At 42.1% G+C, this 19,215-nt stretch overlaps 1 protein-coding gene across 1 annotated transcript in view; it reads left to right on the top strand.

Moving 5' to 3' along the window:
* The window catches only part of LOC124798056 (cartilage oligomeric matrix protein), a 407,969-nt gene that overhangs the window by 287,535 nt on the left and 101,219 nt on the right, over positions 1 to 19,215 (top strand). Inside the window, exons 5-7 of the mRNA XM_047261284.1 lie at positions 1,021 to 1,053; positions 6,623 to 6,690; positions 10,748 to 10,805. Coding sequence (XP_047117240.1) covers positions 1,021 to 1,053; positions 6,623 to 6,690; positions 10,748 to 10,805 — 159 coding nt within the window. The remainder of the gene's footprint in view (positions 1 to 1,020; positions 1,054 to 6,622; positions 6,691 to 10,747; positions 10,806 to 19,215) is intronic.

The raw sequence follows: 19,215 nt of genomic DNA, 5'->3' as shown, positions 1-19,215 counted from the left end.
GCCATGCATTTTGAGCTAAAAGACTCTTACGGCAGTTTATCTCTTTCTGTCGAGAGTTTCTACAATTTTTTAAACTTAGAACAAAAGACTAAATGCACGCGAACCAAAGTTCAAAGGCCATTACCAAAATGGCATCTGCATCTTTCTCATCCAAATATTAAACAGGAAGACATAATGAAAAAATCAATATTCTAGGCACGACATATATGCGAAAGTGCAGAAAAATATTATTGTCTTTTAATACTTCATTTATTGCTTTACGAGATTCCACAATAAAGTAATTAAGTGTATGATGTGCAATGCAGGATAAAATTTTACATCATTGAACTCTGTTCCAGTTGGCAGACATCTCAAAGTTATGGATAATCGTTGAGAAACTGTAACAGATTTTCACATAGCTGTATTCTTTTAGATTGTGTGGACGAATTACCTCTAACAAGTTATTAAAGGTTTGCTTGCCTGTTCCGAGAAAGTTGATGTAATCATCAGGTTTTGACTGCAGTGTTTTTTTTTTTTTTTTTTTTTTAGCCGAGTTTCGTGGGTATATTTATCTCTCAGTTTCAACCATCCCAAGGACCATCATTTTGCTTCTTTTTCCCTCTTTATACAAAGTGCTATAGTCAACCCAAAACATGATTGATCTGCATTGGTAGCCATTCCCACCAGTGCCAAAATACAGACGTGTGCAGAACATGAGGACAAAAGTAATTTTCTTATGACGTGTCACTGCCAAGTAACATAGCTCAATGACATTTGGACCATAAATGGTAATACTCCGACAGTATAGTACAAAAGGTAACTGAAAGAAATAAGCAATGAGACAAACTGGAAAGAAGTTTTATTCAGAGACAATAATTATAGTGAAGTTACCGTGATTCTCACTATATCAGTTTATAGCTATCAAGAATGTGAACTGGTCCCAAACAAATAACTTTCTATTGTGGAAATGTATCCTAATTTATGCAGCAAAATTAACTAAGTATATATGACATTTGAATTATTTCTTTTTCTCTTTTTCAGGTGACATTCCAATATCGCACTGTGATGACAGAGGTAAGCATTTTTACAATTTGTTTTACATAATCGTTAAGTGATGAAAATGAAATGCCCACTCACTTTTCAAATCTGCCGTTTTGACGGAATTGATCATTAGTTAGTTAGTTAGTTAGATGTTTTATAGGCTACTTTATGATGTATGATAATGATGTGTAATAAGTCAGTTTACGCATCAATAAATTTGAATTTAAATGTGGCTCAATGCTGACCACTTTCAGACCATTTAACATAAAAAAAATTTAGTTTACTAACAGAGATAAGTACAAGTTCCTTTATAAAAGTGAAATAGAAAAATTTGCCTAAAAGGAACTTTTATAGCTCACTTTCAAATTTTGCTTTGTTATCCGTCAGTCATTATACACCATTAGTTAAATCATAAAAGATTGTTATCAACATAATTAATCCCTTTCTGAGCTAAAGCCAGTTTGAATGAAGGTTGATTGCATTTTTTCTTCTTGTATTTTAATAGTACATATAATTATTCCTTGTAAATCCTAACCGATTGTATACAACATATGTTATCGAAAAATATAAATGCTGTAACACGGTCGTTAAAATAACTGACTCTAAAGAAAGCTCTTCTCATGACGAACTTGGGCGAGCACTGGAATAATTTTCTTACTGCATGTTTCTGTACATTGAAAACAGAACATAGTCCTATGGCATTGTTGGGTGAACATACACAAAATACGCTAATTTGCGTATTTGTTTCTCGCCAAATGTTGCAATGACACAGTGTACGAAAGTAGCTGAAAATATTTGTGTAAAAGGCAGCAGAATGCGTTATTTATGCAGAGATTCAAAAGTCATTAGAGAACAGTCCTTTAGAGAAAGACAGACAAAAGTAAAAACTCGTTGGCACTTCAGTTTTTCTATTTTCTTCTTCAGTGACTTGTAATTATTGATGGCCAACATCAATGTTGATTGTACACAAATTTCTGACTGTAATCACGCACCTACATCTTGACATTTACCTACGTTTATTTTCTGGCATTTAATCGAGTCCCTATTAGTATATACCTAAATCCACAATTTCTGTATATAATCTTGCCTTATCTGATGTAGTTTCGTCCACAGTTGCAGGTCCGCAGCTTCCTTTAATGTGTGAGGTAAATTAAGATTTCAATAACAAAGAAAAACTTAACAAAATCGTTATTATCAACATACCATATCATTACTCAGTTTGAAGTGAAATAGCCCATGCTCTGCAGCACAACTGAGACAGCACTTTTGCAATGGTGGTGTGTAACATCATTGTTATGGCATCAACAACACTGTATGTCTCAATTACAACATGTCTTTTAATCCAAATTATGTTCTACATACTTTCAAATTATGACGAAGGCTAATTTTGTGGAAGATTCATCAAAATAGCTACTGTGGACCATCATAGGTTGCCAGTTCTAGAAAGGCTAAAGACACAAAAACAAAATTCACTACAAAAATAAAATGGAACAGAAAGCAGATACGGATATCAAATAGTTATGTGTGCTTACGAAAGAATGAATTTGTCAAGGCAAAGTATTTTGAAAGTTCTCCATTCTCTTTAGTAATGTGATGATTAATTAATAATAGCTGAGTACCTGGGACTACCCCAGGCATTTATTCCTCTATTAGTCCATCTCCCCATTCTCCCTGCCTGTGTTCATTTCTTACTCCCACCTCTCGCTTTCTGTCCGTCCCTGCTACCACCTCTATCAGTCTATCCATTCTCTGCCCTTTCTCTGTCAATCTCGTCCTCTCCCTCTCAGTACCCACCTCCTCCTCACCCTCTCCCTACTCAACCATGCCCATCTGCATAGGCCCCTGGAACACATTCTGATGCTACCCACACAACATATCTGTTATGCAGGACAGCTTAGATTTCAGGGGCTACCAACCTTTCCATCCCAAGCCCTATTAGAGCTAGGTGGTTCTTACACCAACAGTACATCTTCCCAGACAATAAGTAGTATGTGTACCAAATTTCGTAGAAATCAATCTAGTGAGTTAGGAGGAGATGTGGAGCACACAGACATATACATACACCCACTTTAATATATGTATATTATTCATTACAACTCCATCTTATAAATGAAACTAGTCCATGTATCGAGATATTTTGACCTCTTACTTCGACCAAGATTCCTTACTTCTTTTTATGATTTTAAACAAAGTGTAACAAAATAAATAAAACAGCACTTTCGTAGAAGGCTTGGTGAGATTAGTTCAATGAAGCTATCCCCTCCAAGCCCTGTTATGTCATTACAAGTAACTGCTGCTTCTGACCTTCAATAAATGTGTGTAATGCTTAACATAATTTCTCAAAAGGAAAGCAAAAGCAGAGACTGAGAGCTGATAGAGCAAACTGAAGTAAAACGATAAGTATGAAAAGAGACAGACGATTTCAATCAATTTAATGTTATGGCCAGAACTGTCTGTTATGCTATACTAGAACCAGTGTTTATTACGTGACAATCTAGGTTATGATGAACAAAAAAAATCCCTTATCTGGAACAATAGATTAGGTGCAGAGCGAGTGTTTGCATTTCAACAGAATTATTTCTCAATCTCCCTTGCAGTCGCCAGGCTATTAAGGTCCTCTTCACACGGCGTGTTTCACTCTTCATCGAGAAATGAGCAGTTGCCTTGCATGAACAGCATCAGATGCACAGGTTTCGCTTCATTGTGCGTTTTCTCTGAACTTCTGTTAAACCTCCCTGAGGAGACTGTAAAATCACACACACACACACACACACATACACACATACACACACACACACACACACACACACACACACACACACACACACACTCCACAAAATGATAAAAGAAAAAGTTTTATCGTTTAGTACATTTTCGCTGTTCATGCAGTACAACTTTAGCACCAGAAAAAACATTTTAATTTATCACATCTTTACTACCAACTCTATTTTCAACACATTTTACCGACAGTATTCACATATACCACTGAATGTATCTGCAAAATTATATCGTTGTACGACGCATAGTTCAGCAGATGTGACGTCATAGTCATTTAGATGCGTGAAAAACTAGCGTATTCGTCCAGTATTTCATAATGAGAACACCTAACAAGCTCCAACGAACTTCAAGCACAATTTCAACCTTTTTCGCTCTTTCATTCTTAACGTCAAATGTTTAACACATTAAGCCCTTTGTAAAGAACTAAGACGTTGGTGCTGTTTTACAAATGGGAGTTCGATTCTTTAAAGAATCGGGGGTTTACTAGAGACTATTAAATGACTGCATCTAGGTCATTTTTGGCCTGCATATTGATCAACTGCCCCCCCCCCCCCCTTTTGGTACTTCCATGTTGCTCGCTTGGACTCCGTGACACTGCCGAAGTAAAAACACTGAATTTGGGAAGCTGTTTTCACACAGATACTTATGAAGTTTAATGGGACATTGCTCTACGCAATTTATCAGCTGAGGCAATAATTTTGATAACATAATACCTGAGTACCAACGGATGACAAACACAAGTCGTACAAAGTAGAACAACAACACAGCAGATTTGTGTTGGAAACCCTTGTGTTCACCATTATTCTGGGTCAGTAAACGACGTTGACTGGAAGGCCTTAGTCTACGTATTTCACAATTTACTAATGAAATTCCGTTAAACTGTCCAGGATTCAGTCTGCACTGAAATCAACAATACGTTTTCATGCTCTGATGTCCTACATTTGAGAAATCACTTCAGGTGCTTCAGAAGTTCTGGTTACTAGTGTCTCAGATGTTTCATATTCTGAAGATTTTTGTCTCCTCACATGCCTACAGAACCTAAAGCTAAATAAAGAAAGTAGCGACAATCTTTTGCGTCTGGATGGCCGACAGTTGAGTACGGCCATTGGTCAGTTGGACGTCTCGTCGTACGTGGTAACCACTTTGGACCTAACTAGCATGTGACAGAAGCGGGAGAATTGATCTAATTAGCTGTTATCTTAGTGTATAAGGGTGTGTGAAACATACAGACTCATGTTATATTAATTTAAGAGCCTAAAAAAGCGTATCAACTTTTCTGTGGACATCTGCTCTGCTAGCCTATGTGAAGTAAACAAACATTTATCTTATTGTGGAGTACTTAACAAGGAAGTGATGTAAAACATTATTTAACAAGGACAGCACATGTTTCTGGGTAGCGGAGTTGATAGAATACTCGATTTCAAATTCCAGGGCCACAAGATCAATTCTCACTGAGTGATTTTTTTCTCCCGATTTTACTGTCATGTTGAGTTTTCTTTATTCATAATAGATTTGCGTAAGAGTTATAAATTCCACATCATATTACATTTTAGTACCTATTTTCAATTCTTAGCTTCATTTTACACCTGAGCAATTTGAGATGTAATGTAACGAAGATGCTAATAAGTTACATTCATACCTCATGTGGCTCATATTCTGAAGTTTCTCAGAAACCATTTAACAATTTTCGACCACATTGTTCTTCTCACATAAGCCGTTGAACACAATAATTTAACGTGTTCCAACTGTCTCCATTGAGCCTGTTGTAAAACTGTATGTTTTTGACAAAGAGAAAAAAGTAAACATTGCCTGGAAGCTAAGAGAAAAGTAAAAGACCAGAACATGGCGTTAAAATGAAAGACCGTTCTGTTTCCGCCTTTTAAATCAAATTAATTCAGCAACAATTAAGTCCTTCCGTATCAGCTGCATTCTGTAAACACAATTTTCTGGTTGTTCAAGTTAATGTCGCCGACGAACAGAAAAATTGCAAATTGGAAAGCTGTTGAAGATAAACATGATGATCCTGTGCTGTTCATGAACGTTATTACGCTGTTTGAAAACCGAGACAAGAGGTACCTGGAAAACATCAGTAGTTCTACGAACAATTACAGCTATTAAAAGAAAACAGTAGTAGTTCTTGAAACAACCACAGCAGTTAGCAATCAAAATCATCTTCTGAATGAAAAAGCTTCCACTGCGTTTTATTGTGCAGGTTTTCAAAATATGGCCTGGATAACATTTTCATTATGGTTCGAGCAAAAAACCCGGTTCCAAAAGAACATGTATGAGAAATGCGATAATGCTATTTTAAGAGGCAGTCACCAAGAGGTCAATTTACTTCATATATTTTTGTTTAGTTATGTAAATGCAAAAAGTGACAATATGCAATATATTGGTATGTAGTGAAACACATGAGGTAAGATCTTGTAAATTAAGTCATGCCCTAATCGATCGACACTTCAGAGATTATGGGATGCTGTTTGAAACTTGTTCTAATCTACTCCCTATCATACTCCTTAAGTTTATTGTTGAGCTTCTTGTGTTTCCCGCTCTCAGTTCACACAGATCGAATGATGCATTATCTGTACTGCATCTCAAGCAACCCAACATAGGCATTGTTCAAATTTTAACATATCCCTATCGTATTTTTTCTCTGAGAAAAACAAGATGCGAGAAATTAGATCCCATACGTAATATTTCAAAACAGTTTAGATGATATTGTAACGTTGTTATGTAAGTTTAAATGTAGTATCTCAATATTTGAATAGTTATTTATCGGTATTGCAATTCCTTATTCAGTCACATGTTTCTTTCACTTTTTCAGCAATTGTTGAAACACTTACCGAACTCGCAACGCTAATTAAGAAGCTTAGAGACGAAATCGAGCGGCAGGTAAGTGTAAAAATTTTGCAATTAGTAGCACAATAACTTTTTCAATGCAGTGAGTAATCTTGTACTAGTGGAAACGTAAAACGTTAAATTATTTAAAAGTATTATATATGATATGAATATACTGCTTCAAGGCAGCTTTGCTTGTATGTATTGTATTGTATGTTAACCGAGGGCCTACAGGCTCTGCGGCTCCGTCCCCGCCGCAGCTGCAGTGGTCCACAACCCCACGACGACTACCGCAGTCCACTTCACCCCTCCGCCGCCCCACACCGAACCCAGGGTTATTGTGCGGTTCGGCCCCCGGTGGACACCCCCCCCCCCCCTCGGGAACGTCTCACAGCAGACGAGTGTAACCCCCATGTTTTTTGTAACTGAGGCGGAATCAGGGGAACCAGCCCGCATTCGCCGAGGCAGATGGAAAACCGCCTAAAAACCATCCACAGACTGGCCGGTTCACCGGACCTCGACACAAATCCGCCGGCGGTTTCGTGCCGGGGACCAGGCGCTCCTTCCTGCCCGGAAAGCCGTGCATTAGACCGCACGGCCAACGGGGAGGGCTTCAGCTTTGCTTAGTTATTGCTTTATTGACAGAAGTTCCTGTGCTCTGAGTAACGTGTTTCGAAATTCCCGAAAACACGGATAGGGAGTGGCTTCGCTCGTGATTTATGATTATATAGGGAGCTCATTGGAGTATTCAGCGCTGACAGAATGGTACAGGAGGCCCAAACTGGGAAAGGTGTAGGCTGGGTTACTCTTTGTCCAGAACGTCCTCTTCAAGGGCGACAATTGGAATTGGGAAAGGAAGTCCGGCTTCTGTTTTCGACGCCTAACACCACGTAGAACTGTAGAATAACTGTTGGTTTCCAGAGAGCCTGCTCTTTGCCCCACCTTCACACTGAGTAGCACTTCTCTCATTTGTTTAACTAGGCACCGTCTGACGTACAGCGAGGGCCACCGTGCTTCTATGGCGCTCAGTGGTGCACTGCCGCAACTGGTGGCGCAGATGTGACACAGGCCTACCACTGGTGTAACATTGCTTCCAAACGCGACTTTCACAGGACGCCACTCGGTGGTGCCGATGGCCGGCCAAGTAACGGGTAAAGCCGCACGTTAACTGTCGGCCCGTGACGTTTTGGGACTGCTGCTCATTCTCATTTGGTAGTAGGGTAGTTAGCCAGAGATGGAAGTCTATACAGAAGATTTCGTCTTTGAAGCTGAAAACATTCATCGATATGCAACATGGAGTGTGAGAAATATTCAGATAACTAGCAGAAAATTAAAGCAGACGTTCTTCAGAAAAGACGACGATTGGCGAGCATCACTTACATTTCGTTCCGCTTGTATTGGGTCTGTTGGTATGTCCACATTACATACAGTTACTCAGAATGTATTCCAATCTGTATCTGTGTCGATACCGAACAAGACAGTGCTAAACAGAGCAAGTTTTTATAATGTCTTCAGCAAATTCTGGAGATACATTCGAAAGTTGAGCACACACTTTGAACTCTTTAGTAAGAATTCCAAAAACACATATGACATATCTTCTAGCCCTAAAGAGACTGTATCTGAAAAGTTTTCGAAAAGAAATTACAGACTGCCATGTGCTCAACGTTCGGCTCGTCAGCCAGCACTCGTGGCAACGACACTCACCTGAAGAACACTTCACGTATTTCTTATCAACAGAGGGGATTGTGTGCACAGATCCCGGAAGTGCCAACTACGGAGGCGACATCTTTCATATCGCATCGGCAACCCTCTAAATCAATTGTCACCATTCGTGTGACTATGTTGTCGGCGTGACTGGTATAAAACCGAGATCGTTTTTGTTCGTTATCACACGACGCTCGGTCTTCTTTGAACTATCACACCCGCGAACGCACTTTCTTCAGACTCATGACACCATCACTAAATGCCTCAGCCAACTGGCGAAGAATTTCAATGGGTGTCACATCACGATAGTGAAGAAAACGAGTGATTACATCGTGTTCTTGTGAAGAAGACGTCGCAGTTTCAAACACCAAAATCAGTACTCACTGTCGCCGCAACTGATGCAAGTTTAGTGTGCTACAACAGCGCTGTCATCATACACAAAGAGTGCTCTCGTGTTTTAAGGCAAACCGCGCGTTTCGTGCCTCCTGACAAAAAATCGGAGATCTCAGTACACGCACCTCGTACTACAGCCTATCTTGTTTCTTTCCTGTGTGTGTGTTGTGACTGTATCAGCAGTCTGTGAATTATGTAGCAAGTCTTTATCAGTAAACACTTCCGGGCTAAGTTGCCGTGGTCGATCTGCAGAACGTCTTCTCCCTGACGTTTCGTTCTCAACTACGGAGAACATCTTCCGAGGTGAGTCGACGACTGGCTGCTAGGAGCTGGGGCCGCCGCTTATATAGAGATTGTAGGGGGCGCCACCACACGTCACGTGGCGTCGATGTGCAGCTATCTCTGGCTATCGTCTGTTCTCTCGATTGCAGGCAATCGATTGTCACGTGATTGATGCAACGTCGACCGCCATATCTTATCCAATTTTAATCCTTCTTCTTTACGATTAAAATTGTATTGATGTTTGTGGATTTCAATTGCCTCTCTATACATACGTGTATAATAGTGCGACGTCCTCGCTAGCACGCTTGTTCCACCAAATTTTATTTCGTGATCTCCATCCTTAAAAACATGTTCCGCTACTGCCGATTTGTCGATATGTCCCAAGCGACAGTTTCTTTGTGCTCCGTCAACCGTGTATTGATGCTTCTTTTTGTAGTTCCTATGTAAACCCTGCCACAACTACACGGAATTTTATATACCCCTGGGGTGGCTGGGGGGTGATGAGCATCTTTTGTTGATCTTAGGCATTCACTAATTTTTTTAGTAGGTCTAAAAATGGTCTCTACCTGAAACTTGGCTAGTACTTTTCCAATTCGATCCGTGATATTACGGATGAACGGAAGAAATACTTTCCCAGCTGATGGTTGTTGCTGTCTCCTATTTTTAGGCATTTTTCTATTTGGGTGAAGTGCTCGGTTAATCTCGTTTTTCGTATAACCATTTTTCGCAAAGGCCATTCGTAAATGATTTAGTTCTTCTTGTAAGTAGCCTGGTTCACAAATATTATTGGCCCTATCCACTAGTGTTTTTATGACTCCCCTCTTTTGCCTAGGGTGGTGGTTTGAGTTCTTATGAAGGTAGCGATCAGTATGTGTACCTTTGTAGTTGTGGCAGGGTTTACATAGGAACTACAAAAAGAAGCATCAATACACGGTTGACGGAGCACAAAAGAAACTGTCGCTTGGGACATATCGACAAATTGGCAGTAGCGGAACATGTTTTTAAGGATGGAGATCACGAAATAAAATTTGGTGGAACAAGCGTGCTAGCGAGGACGTCGCACTATTATACACGTATGTATAGAGAGGCAATTGAAATCCACAAACATCAATACAATTTTAATCGTAAAGAAGAAGGATTAAAATTGGATAAGATATGGCGGTCGACGTTGCATCAATCACGTGACAATCGATTGCCTGCAATCGAGAGAACAGACGATAGCCAGAGATAGCTGCACATCGACGCCACGTGACGTGTGGTGGCGCCCCCTACGATCTCTATATAAGCGGCGGCCCCAGCTCCTAGCAGCCAGTCGTCGACTCACCTCGGAAGATGTTCTCCGTAGTTGAGAACGAAACGTCAGGGAGAAGAAGTTCTACAGATCGACCACGGCAACTTGCCCGGAAGTGTTTACTGATAAAGACGCCGGCCGTGAAAGCCTACATGGAATGACGTGTAGTGAGTCGTTCCATGTCCAAGCAGCTTTGGCTCACTTGTCCCCCACGGAACACTCACAAAAGAGCTAGATACAATAACGAAGCAAAATACGAGAGAAGACAATTTACTAAATTCTCTGAGAGGAAGTAAACGTGCTGCTACCACATTCTAAAACTGTTTCATACTTACACCAGGTGACCGTGAAAATGCGAGGAGTTGATCAAGGCGTGAACTGACGGGTGAGTATGTTATCATAGTCCATGGCAGTAAAGTGATGATGCGATGTGTGTTGCAGCGGACGGAAATCCAGTACCTGCGGAGCTTGTTGGAGCACTGCGACATCTGCCAACGCTGTAAGTACCTCTCTGCACTGCCCTCATTGGTTGTCACAACCCTATAAGGCTCTCTTCATATCTTGTATTCATCCCCACAACATGACTACTGTCGTTCCCATTTGTGATACAGCATTTGCGTTTATCGGCACCCCAACTGAACAGCACACATGGATTAAATACATGCAATATTTCTTTTGTTTATGCGTGACAGGTTAAAATGATGTGGCGGTGTCCGATTCACATCTGGATCTCTGCCTTTCGTGGGCAGCATTATACCAGGCGGTTTTTTAGGTTAGAGGGTCTCGGAAAAACAACAAGGGCTTCAGTCACAAAGGGAGCAGGCTGAACACAGGAAGAACGAAGATACAGTTGTAAATTGTCGTAGCTGTGTTGGGGAAGTACCAGAGCTGCAAGCGCTAATAGAAAGCACTGATGCTCAAATCATTACAGGCACTGAAAGCTGGCTAAAGCCGGATATAAGCTCAGCCGAAATTTTTGCGAAGAACCTAACGGTGTTCCGAAATGATAGGCTAAACACGGTTGGCGGTAGCGTGTCTGTTGCTGTTAGAAGTAGTTTAACTTGTCGCGAAATTGAAGCAGATACTTCCTGTGAGTTAGCATGGGCAGAGGTCATTTTTGGCAACCGGAATAAAATAATAATTGGATCTTTTTACCGATTTCCCAGTTCAGATGATACAGTTGCTGAAAGGTTCAAAGAAAACTTGAGTTTGATTTCAAACTCGTACCCGACTCACACGATGATAGTTTGTGGTGACTTTAATTTACCCTCGATACGTTGGCGAAAATACATGTTTAATTCCGGAGGTACGCATAAAATATCATCCGAAATTGTGCTAAACGCATTCTCTGAAAATTATTTCGAGCAGTTAGCTCATGGGCCCACGCGAATAGTAAACGGTTGTGAAAACACACTTGACCTCTTAGCAACAAGTAATCCTGAGTTAATAACCAGCATCAAAACCGATTCATGGATTAGTGAGCACAGGTTTGTCGTAGCGAGACTGAATATTGTAATCCCCAACTCCTCGAAAAATAAGCGAAAAATATACCTATTAAAAAAAGCAGATAAAAATTCACTTGGCGCCTTCCTGAGAGACAATCTCTACTCATTCCAAATTAATAATATAAGTGTTGACCAGATGTGGCTTAAATTCAAAGAAATAGTAACGGCAGCAATTGAGAGATTTATACCAAATAAATTAACAAACGACGGAGCTGAGCCTCCTTGGTACACAAAACGGGTCAGGACACTGTTGCAGAAACGACGAAACAAACATGCCAAATTAAAACAGACGCAAAATCCCCAAGATTGGTGATCTTTTACAGAAGCCCAAAATTTAGCGCGGAGTTCAATGCGAGATGCCTATAACAGTTGCCACAACGAAACGTTGTCTCGAAACCTTGAAGAAAATCCAAAGAGATTCTGGTCATATGTGAAGTACGTTAGCGGCAAGAAACAATCAGTGCCTCCTCTGCGCGATAGCAATGGAGATACCATCGAAGACAGTGCTTCCAAAGCAAAGTTACTAAACACAGTCTTCCGAAATGCCTTCACAAAAGAAGACGAAATAAATACTCCAGAATTCGAATCGAGAACAGCTGCCAACATGAGTAACGTAGAAGTAAATATCCTCGGAGTAGTGAAGCAACTTAAATCACTTAACAAATGCAAGTCTTCTGGTCCAGACTGTATACCAGTTAGGTTCCTTTCGGAGTATGCTGATGCTCCATACTTAACAATCATATACAACCGTTCGCTCGACGAGGCACTTAAATTTGATTTGCAGAGTATCCATTTACACTCCTGGAAATGGAAAAAAGAACACATTGACACCGGTGTGTCAGACCCACCATACTTGCTCCGGACACTGCGAGAGGGCTGTACAAGCAATGATCACACGCACGGCACAGCGGGCACACCAGGAACCGCGGTGTTGGCCGTCGAATGGCGCTAGCTGCGCAGCATTTGTGCACCGCCGCCGTCAGTGTCAGCCAGTTTGCCGTGGCATACGGAGCTCCATCGCAGTCTTTAACACTGGTAGCATGCCGCGACAGCGTGGACGTGAACCGTATGTGCAGTTGACGGACTTTGAGCGAGGGCGTATAGTGGGCATGCGGGAGGCCGGGTGGACGTACCGCCGAATTGCTCAACACGTGGGGCGTGAGGTCTCCACAGTACATCGATGTTGTCGCCAGTGGTCGGCGGAAGGTGCACGTGCCCGTCGACCTGGGACCGGACCGCAGCGACGCACGGATGCACGCCAAGACCGTAGGATCCTACGCAGTGCCGTAGGGGACCGCACCGCCACTTCCCAGCAAATTAGGGACACTGTTGCTCCTGGGGTATCGGCGAGGACCATTCGCAACCGTCTCCATGAAGCTGGGCTACGGTCCCGCACACCTTTAGGCCGTCTTCCGCTCACGCCCCAACATCGTGCAGCCCGCCTCCAGTGGTGTCGCGACAGGCGTGAATGGAGGGACGAATGGAGACGTGTCGTCTTCAGCGATGAGAGTCGCTTCTGCCTTGTTGCCAATGATGGCGTATGCGTGTTTGGCGCCGTGCAGGTGAGCGCCACAATCAGGACTGCATACGACCGAGGCACACAGGGCCAACACCCGGCATCATGGTGTGGGGAGCGATCTCCTACACTGGCCGTACACCACTGGTGATCGTCGAGGGGACACTGAATAGTGCACGGTACATCCAAACCGTCATCGAACCCATCGTTCTACCATTCCTAGACCGGCTAGGGAACTTGCTGTTCCAACAGGACAATGCACGTCCGCATGTATCCCGTGCCACCCAACGTGCTCTAGAAGGTGTAAGTCAACTACCCTGGCCAGCAAGATCTCCGGATCTGTCCCCCATTGAGCATGTTTGGGACTGGATGAAGCGTCGTCTCACGCGGTCTGCACGTCCAGCACGAACGCTGGTCCAACTGAGGCGCCAGGTGGAAATGGCATGGCAAGCCGTTCCACAGGACTACATCCAGCATCTCTACGATCGTCTCCATGGGAGAATAGCAGCCTGCATTGCTGCGAAAGGTGGATATACACTGTACTAGTGCCGACATTGTGCATGCTCTGTTGCCTGTGTCTATGTGCCTGTGGTTCTGTCAGTGTGATCATGTGATGTATCTGACCCCAGGAATGTGTCAATAAAGTTTCCCCTTCCTGGGACAATGAATTCACGGTGTTCTTATTTCAATTTCCAGGAGTGTAGATGTAGATGACATTCGAGCAGGCTTCATGGACCATTTAAGACCTTCACTCTATCTCGGGCTTCTTTCCTTTGTGTTCAAAACTCTGGAAAGGCCCTCCCACCATGTAGCAAAACTGGCCCCTCTGAGAGAAAGGATGTGGAGGGAAGGGAGTTTTTGCTTGTCCACGGACTCAGGGTTAATGTTGAGAAAGAAATCTTTTAGTCTGAACAGTCACTGTCTGCAGTAAATCAAAGCCACGATCCCTCTGATAATGTTTCCACAGATGGGGATGAAACGTTGGGATCACCAAGAAAATATACTTGACCGTAACTTATTATTCCAGTTCACACAAACATCTTCAGTTTCTCTCTCTCTCGTTAATGATACATATCCTAATGAGAACTAAAAAGCTTAATTCGACCAATATCCAAAAATGAGAGCCCAAAATCATTAGGCGACCATAGGCCAACCAACATATTATTTGTGTTATCTCAGCTCTAAAACCTTGATGTACACACAAGGAGTGTTCAATAACTAATGCAACAATTTTTTTCTGATAGCACGGTGGTTTTATTCAGGATTACAATACATCATATTATTCCCCCTCTTTTGGCCATAAAATACTATTTTTCAACATGACCTCTGTTCAACACGACAGGCTTAAGCCACCTTACTGGGAGGGGCTGAATGCCCACATGGTACCAGTTTATGGTCGACATTAGAGCTGACGTCGTGCTGCCTCAATAACCTCTCCATCATGAAAGTAGTGCCTCTGGCAAAGAGCACACTTTATTGGGCCAGACTGACGGAAGTCAGAAGGTGCAAGTTCCGGGCTATAGGGTGGATGAGGGAGAATAGTCCATTGAAGTTTTCTGAGCTCATCTCGCGTGCGCAGACTTGTGTGAGGCCTTGCGTTGCCCAGCAGGGCAGCGAGGTGTTTGATTGTGATCCGTAGATCACATCTAATGAGAGTATTCTCACGTTCCAATATCGCAGGAGTCACAGCAGTGTGCGGTCGGCCGGCACATGAGGGAGAGGTTTGCGCGACCTTGTTGCGATGTTAAGGGACGCCTCGGCCAACGACTCACAACATCTGTGATGGTCTGGTTTCCCACTAAAGGAAACTCAGTGACAGCTCTATGCTTGGAACGACCTCTTTTGCAGACGCCATTTATAGTGCAGCCACCTATCGGAACTTCCGGAAACTGTAGGGGCAGAAAAGGGAATATTCCACGATATTCCAAAGCAAATTCACATTTTTTTCAACCGAAATGGCAGAGAAAAAAATATGTTGCCCTACTTATTGAACGCCCCTCGTAGAACATGAGCAACTGCCAAAGTATCTTAAAAGTTATATACATCACAAATATCATTCAAGCTTCAGGAAACACCAAGTGCATTAATCAAAGTGACTAATTCTGAGCGGCAGTGTATCTGAAATGTTTTCCTCGGCCACCCATAATGAAACAGCGTGATTCCACCGCTGGGCATCATCACGGTTCTGACATCCATCGAAGAGGCGTCAAAATGTGGGCAAGACGCTGTGTGTTGGCTTTACCACCATTTGACACGTCCACGGTGGCGTTGGGCAGAATTGTGGTGAAATTTGGAGCCATTGTGATATCATTAATCCACTTTACACCTCGCATAAGCTTCTCAACTTTGGCCGTTTTTTCACGTGTGTCGACACCTTACTTTTGAAGCGCCGCGGAGCCTGAGGGTGACATCGCAGAGCATCATGCTTTTCCACCATTACAGAGGAAGTTTGTATGTACCATTGAGCTAAATTTCAAACTTCCACGTTGCAACGGGGGTCAATTACATGGTTTCAAAAGAGCGACCCTTGATTGTGTTGCGCAATGTAATCACTCAGTATTTGAGAACGAGAGCATTTAGTAACTTACAAGAAGTTTTACACACAACTGCAAATCTTCACAAAACCTCTTCTCGCTGACACCCAGTGCTAAGTGATGAAAGGAAAAACCTTTATCGCTTACTGTATTTTCGGCTGTTCATGCAGTAAAATAGCAGCATCAGGCATGAAGTTTGACTACTACCTGTATTCATAACACATTTTGCAGACAGCATCCACCTGTACCACTGAACGAACCTGCAAAACTACATAACTATATGACACATAGTTTGGGAGATATGGCGTCATAAACGCTGAGATGCGTGTAAAACCAGCTTCTGGTTAAAACAAAGCGCAAATTACCCAGACTATATTCATCCAGTGTTTCATAATGAGAGCACTTCAATTTTGCAGATAATTTCAAACCTTTTGTTAACTTTCTCTCGCTTACATGGTTATGCCATATATGCCTATATGCAAATTTTCGGTCGTCCTATTCAAAATAAACGTGTCTTGAACACATCCTCATACAGGACCATTTTCAACTATGATCATCTCCAATTTGGACATTTTTAAGACTCATGTACAATGAAAAGCGTTGCAGATACAAACAATCCCGGACACTTTCACATACAAAAAGCGAAGGGCACTTCTTGCCTCCGTGGAAAACACATGCTGATGAATAGTGTACTAGGCATGTTCTCTACAGGTGTGCAGTGAAACCAGCGTTCAGTACCTATCTAAAGATTCGGAAAATACACTCTAAGACAAAAAAGACAATGCACCGTGAAGGAATCATCCAAATGCCGCGGAAATAGGTAGATGTGATGTACATATACAAACAAACAAATGATTACAAATGTTAAAAAATGTTCAAATGTGTGTGAATCCCGAAGGGTCGTTAGTCTTATACTATTTAAACTAACTTATGCCAAGAACAACACACACACCCACGCCCGAGGGAGGACTCGAACCTCTGGCAGGAGAGGTCGCGCGATCTGTGACGTGGCACCTCTAACTGCGGGGCCACTCCACGTGGCAAAATGAGTACAATTCAAGAAAAATGCAATGATTTATTCAAAAGAAAGAGTTTTACAAATTGAGCAAGTAAATAACACGTTCGTCCAACTCTGGTTATTATGCAAGCAGTTATTCGACTTGCCATCGATTGATAGAGTTGTTGGATGTCCTCCTGATGGAAACTGTGCCAAATTCTGTCCAATTGGCGCGTTAGATTGTAAGATCCCCAGATGCTTGGGGGGTCTTGCTCGTAATGCTGCAAACGTTCCCATTTAGGGACAGATCCAAGGGCCTTGTTGGCCAAGGTAGGGTTTGACTATCATGAAGACAAGTAGCAGAAACTCTTGATGTGTGCGGGCGAGTGTTAGATTTGCTGAAATGTAAGCCCAGGATGGCTTTATGTGAAGGACAACAAAACAGGGTATAGAATATCGTTGACCACCAAAGGAGTCCTGCTATGAAAAGAAATGGCACCAGACCATCACTCCTGCCTGTCGGGCCTTATGGCGGGCGACGGTTAAGTTGGTATCCTATCGCTGTGTGAGGCATCTCCAGACACATCTTCGGCCTAGAATCTCATTGACCAGAGTAGAATTGTCTTCAGTGATGGGTCCTGCTTCGAACTGAGCTCCGATGACCAATGAAGACATGACTGGAGAGGCCCCAGACAGCATTGGATCACCAGCCTGACTGTCGCCCAAGACATGGTCCAACGACCAGGAGTGACAGTCTGGGGTTCCATTTCACTTCATAGCATATGGTTTTCATTTGCAACAGCCTTACAGGACAGTTGTACGTTAATGATTTTCTATGTCCTGTTTCGTTGCCCTTCGTGGCAAGCCATCCAGGGTTAATTTCCAGCAAGATAATGCCCACACGCACATGACGAGAGTTTCTACTGCTTGGCTTTGTGCTTTCCAAACCCTACCTTGGCCAGTAAGGTCACCGGACCTCTCCCCAAATGAGAACGTTTGGAGTATTATGGGGAGAGCCCTTCAACCATCTTGTGATCAATACAGTCCAACGGGGCAATTGGACAGAATTTAGCATGACATCTCTCAGAAGGACAACTCTACCAATCAATGCCAAACCGAATAACTGCTTCCATAAGGGCCAGAGGTGGGACCAACACATTATTCACTGGCTTCTTTGTGAAGCTCTTTCTCTTGAATAAATCATCCAATTTTTCTTGAATCGTAATCGTTTGTTTGTCTGTACATGTATGTGACATCTACCCATTTCCGATCTATTCAGATAATTCTTCATGGTAAGTCCTTCTTTTTTGTCTTATCGTGTATTACATACTGTTCAAGAGCTCGTAAGTCTTAGAGTACCAGGTGGGTTCTTCAGTACTCCCACTGAATGTGGCTGTATTTGTGGAGGACAAAACAATCGTACTGTTGTTGTACACCGCATAAAACAAATGTAGGTAGACAAATTGCCTGTGGGGCAACACAAAACATAATTCGAAGAATCATGTAAATTGGTCCACACGAGAAGTTATTGATTATTTGGAAATGAAGGTGGTTTTGAATAACTGCACAAAATAGAAATCAGAGGTACACTTAGTGGGGATTTTACTCCGAGCAAATAAGATAAACGGTGTTCAATGGTTATAAAGAGGATGACATGACAGTTTTTGGAACAATGCTGGCCTGTCATGCTCTGTGGCACCATTGCAGTCTTGGAGCGGCTCACAACTGCCAGGCACACACTACTTATTTATTTATTTATATCCCAAAAATCCAATACTGCGAGGCACTCACATGGATGTAGGACGTGTCAGAATTATTACAAATAATACAAAAGGAATACATAAAAGTACCTCTTGCAAGAGGATATTTGGTATAAGACAACATACACATTAATAGGTATAGAAAAAATTACATTAAAATATATGGTAGATCTTAATAGCTAAATGAAAGACAAAGTAATGTTAACAGTGATTGTGAGTATCGTAATGCACAATAGCACATCAAATTAGTAAATGAAAAAATCAATTACAGTTAACTCTACTGAAATATTCTTCTGCCAAATAGAATGAAGTATCTAATAAATACTGTTTGAGCTGTTGTTTAAATTTGGGAAGCTCGTCGATTGGTCAGCCTTTCCTGTACATTCAAAAACCTGTGGACTGTGCTGCTTTGTGTCATACGTATAAAGACAACCTGCAATTTCAGTATTAGTGGTGGTAGCTAACAGGGCAAAGATATCATTGTTAACAGAGAGATGTCATCATATGTAATATTAGTAACTTCAGTCGTACCCGAGGGAGTGTTGTACAACGATTATTGTTCTCAATATACACATAAATCACCATCGAAAAATGTCG

The sequence above is a fragment of the Schistocerca piceifrons genome, chromosome 5, assembly GCF_021461385.2.
Source record: "Schistocerca piceifrons isolate TAMUIC-IGC-003096 chromosome 5, iqSchPice1.1, whole genome shotgun sequence".
Taxonomy (NCBI): domain Eukaryota; kingdom Metazoa; phylum Arthropoda; class Insecta; order Orthoptera; family Acrididae; genus Schistocerca; species Schistocerca piceifrons.
Note: the sequence above shows the minus strand (reverse complement) of the source record. Positions and strands in the feature narration are given on the sequence as shown.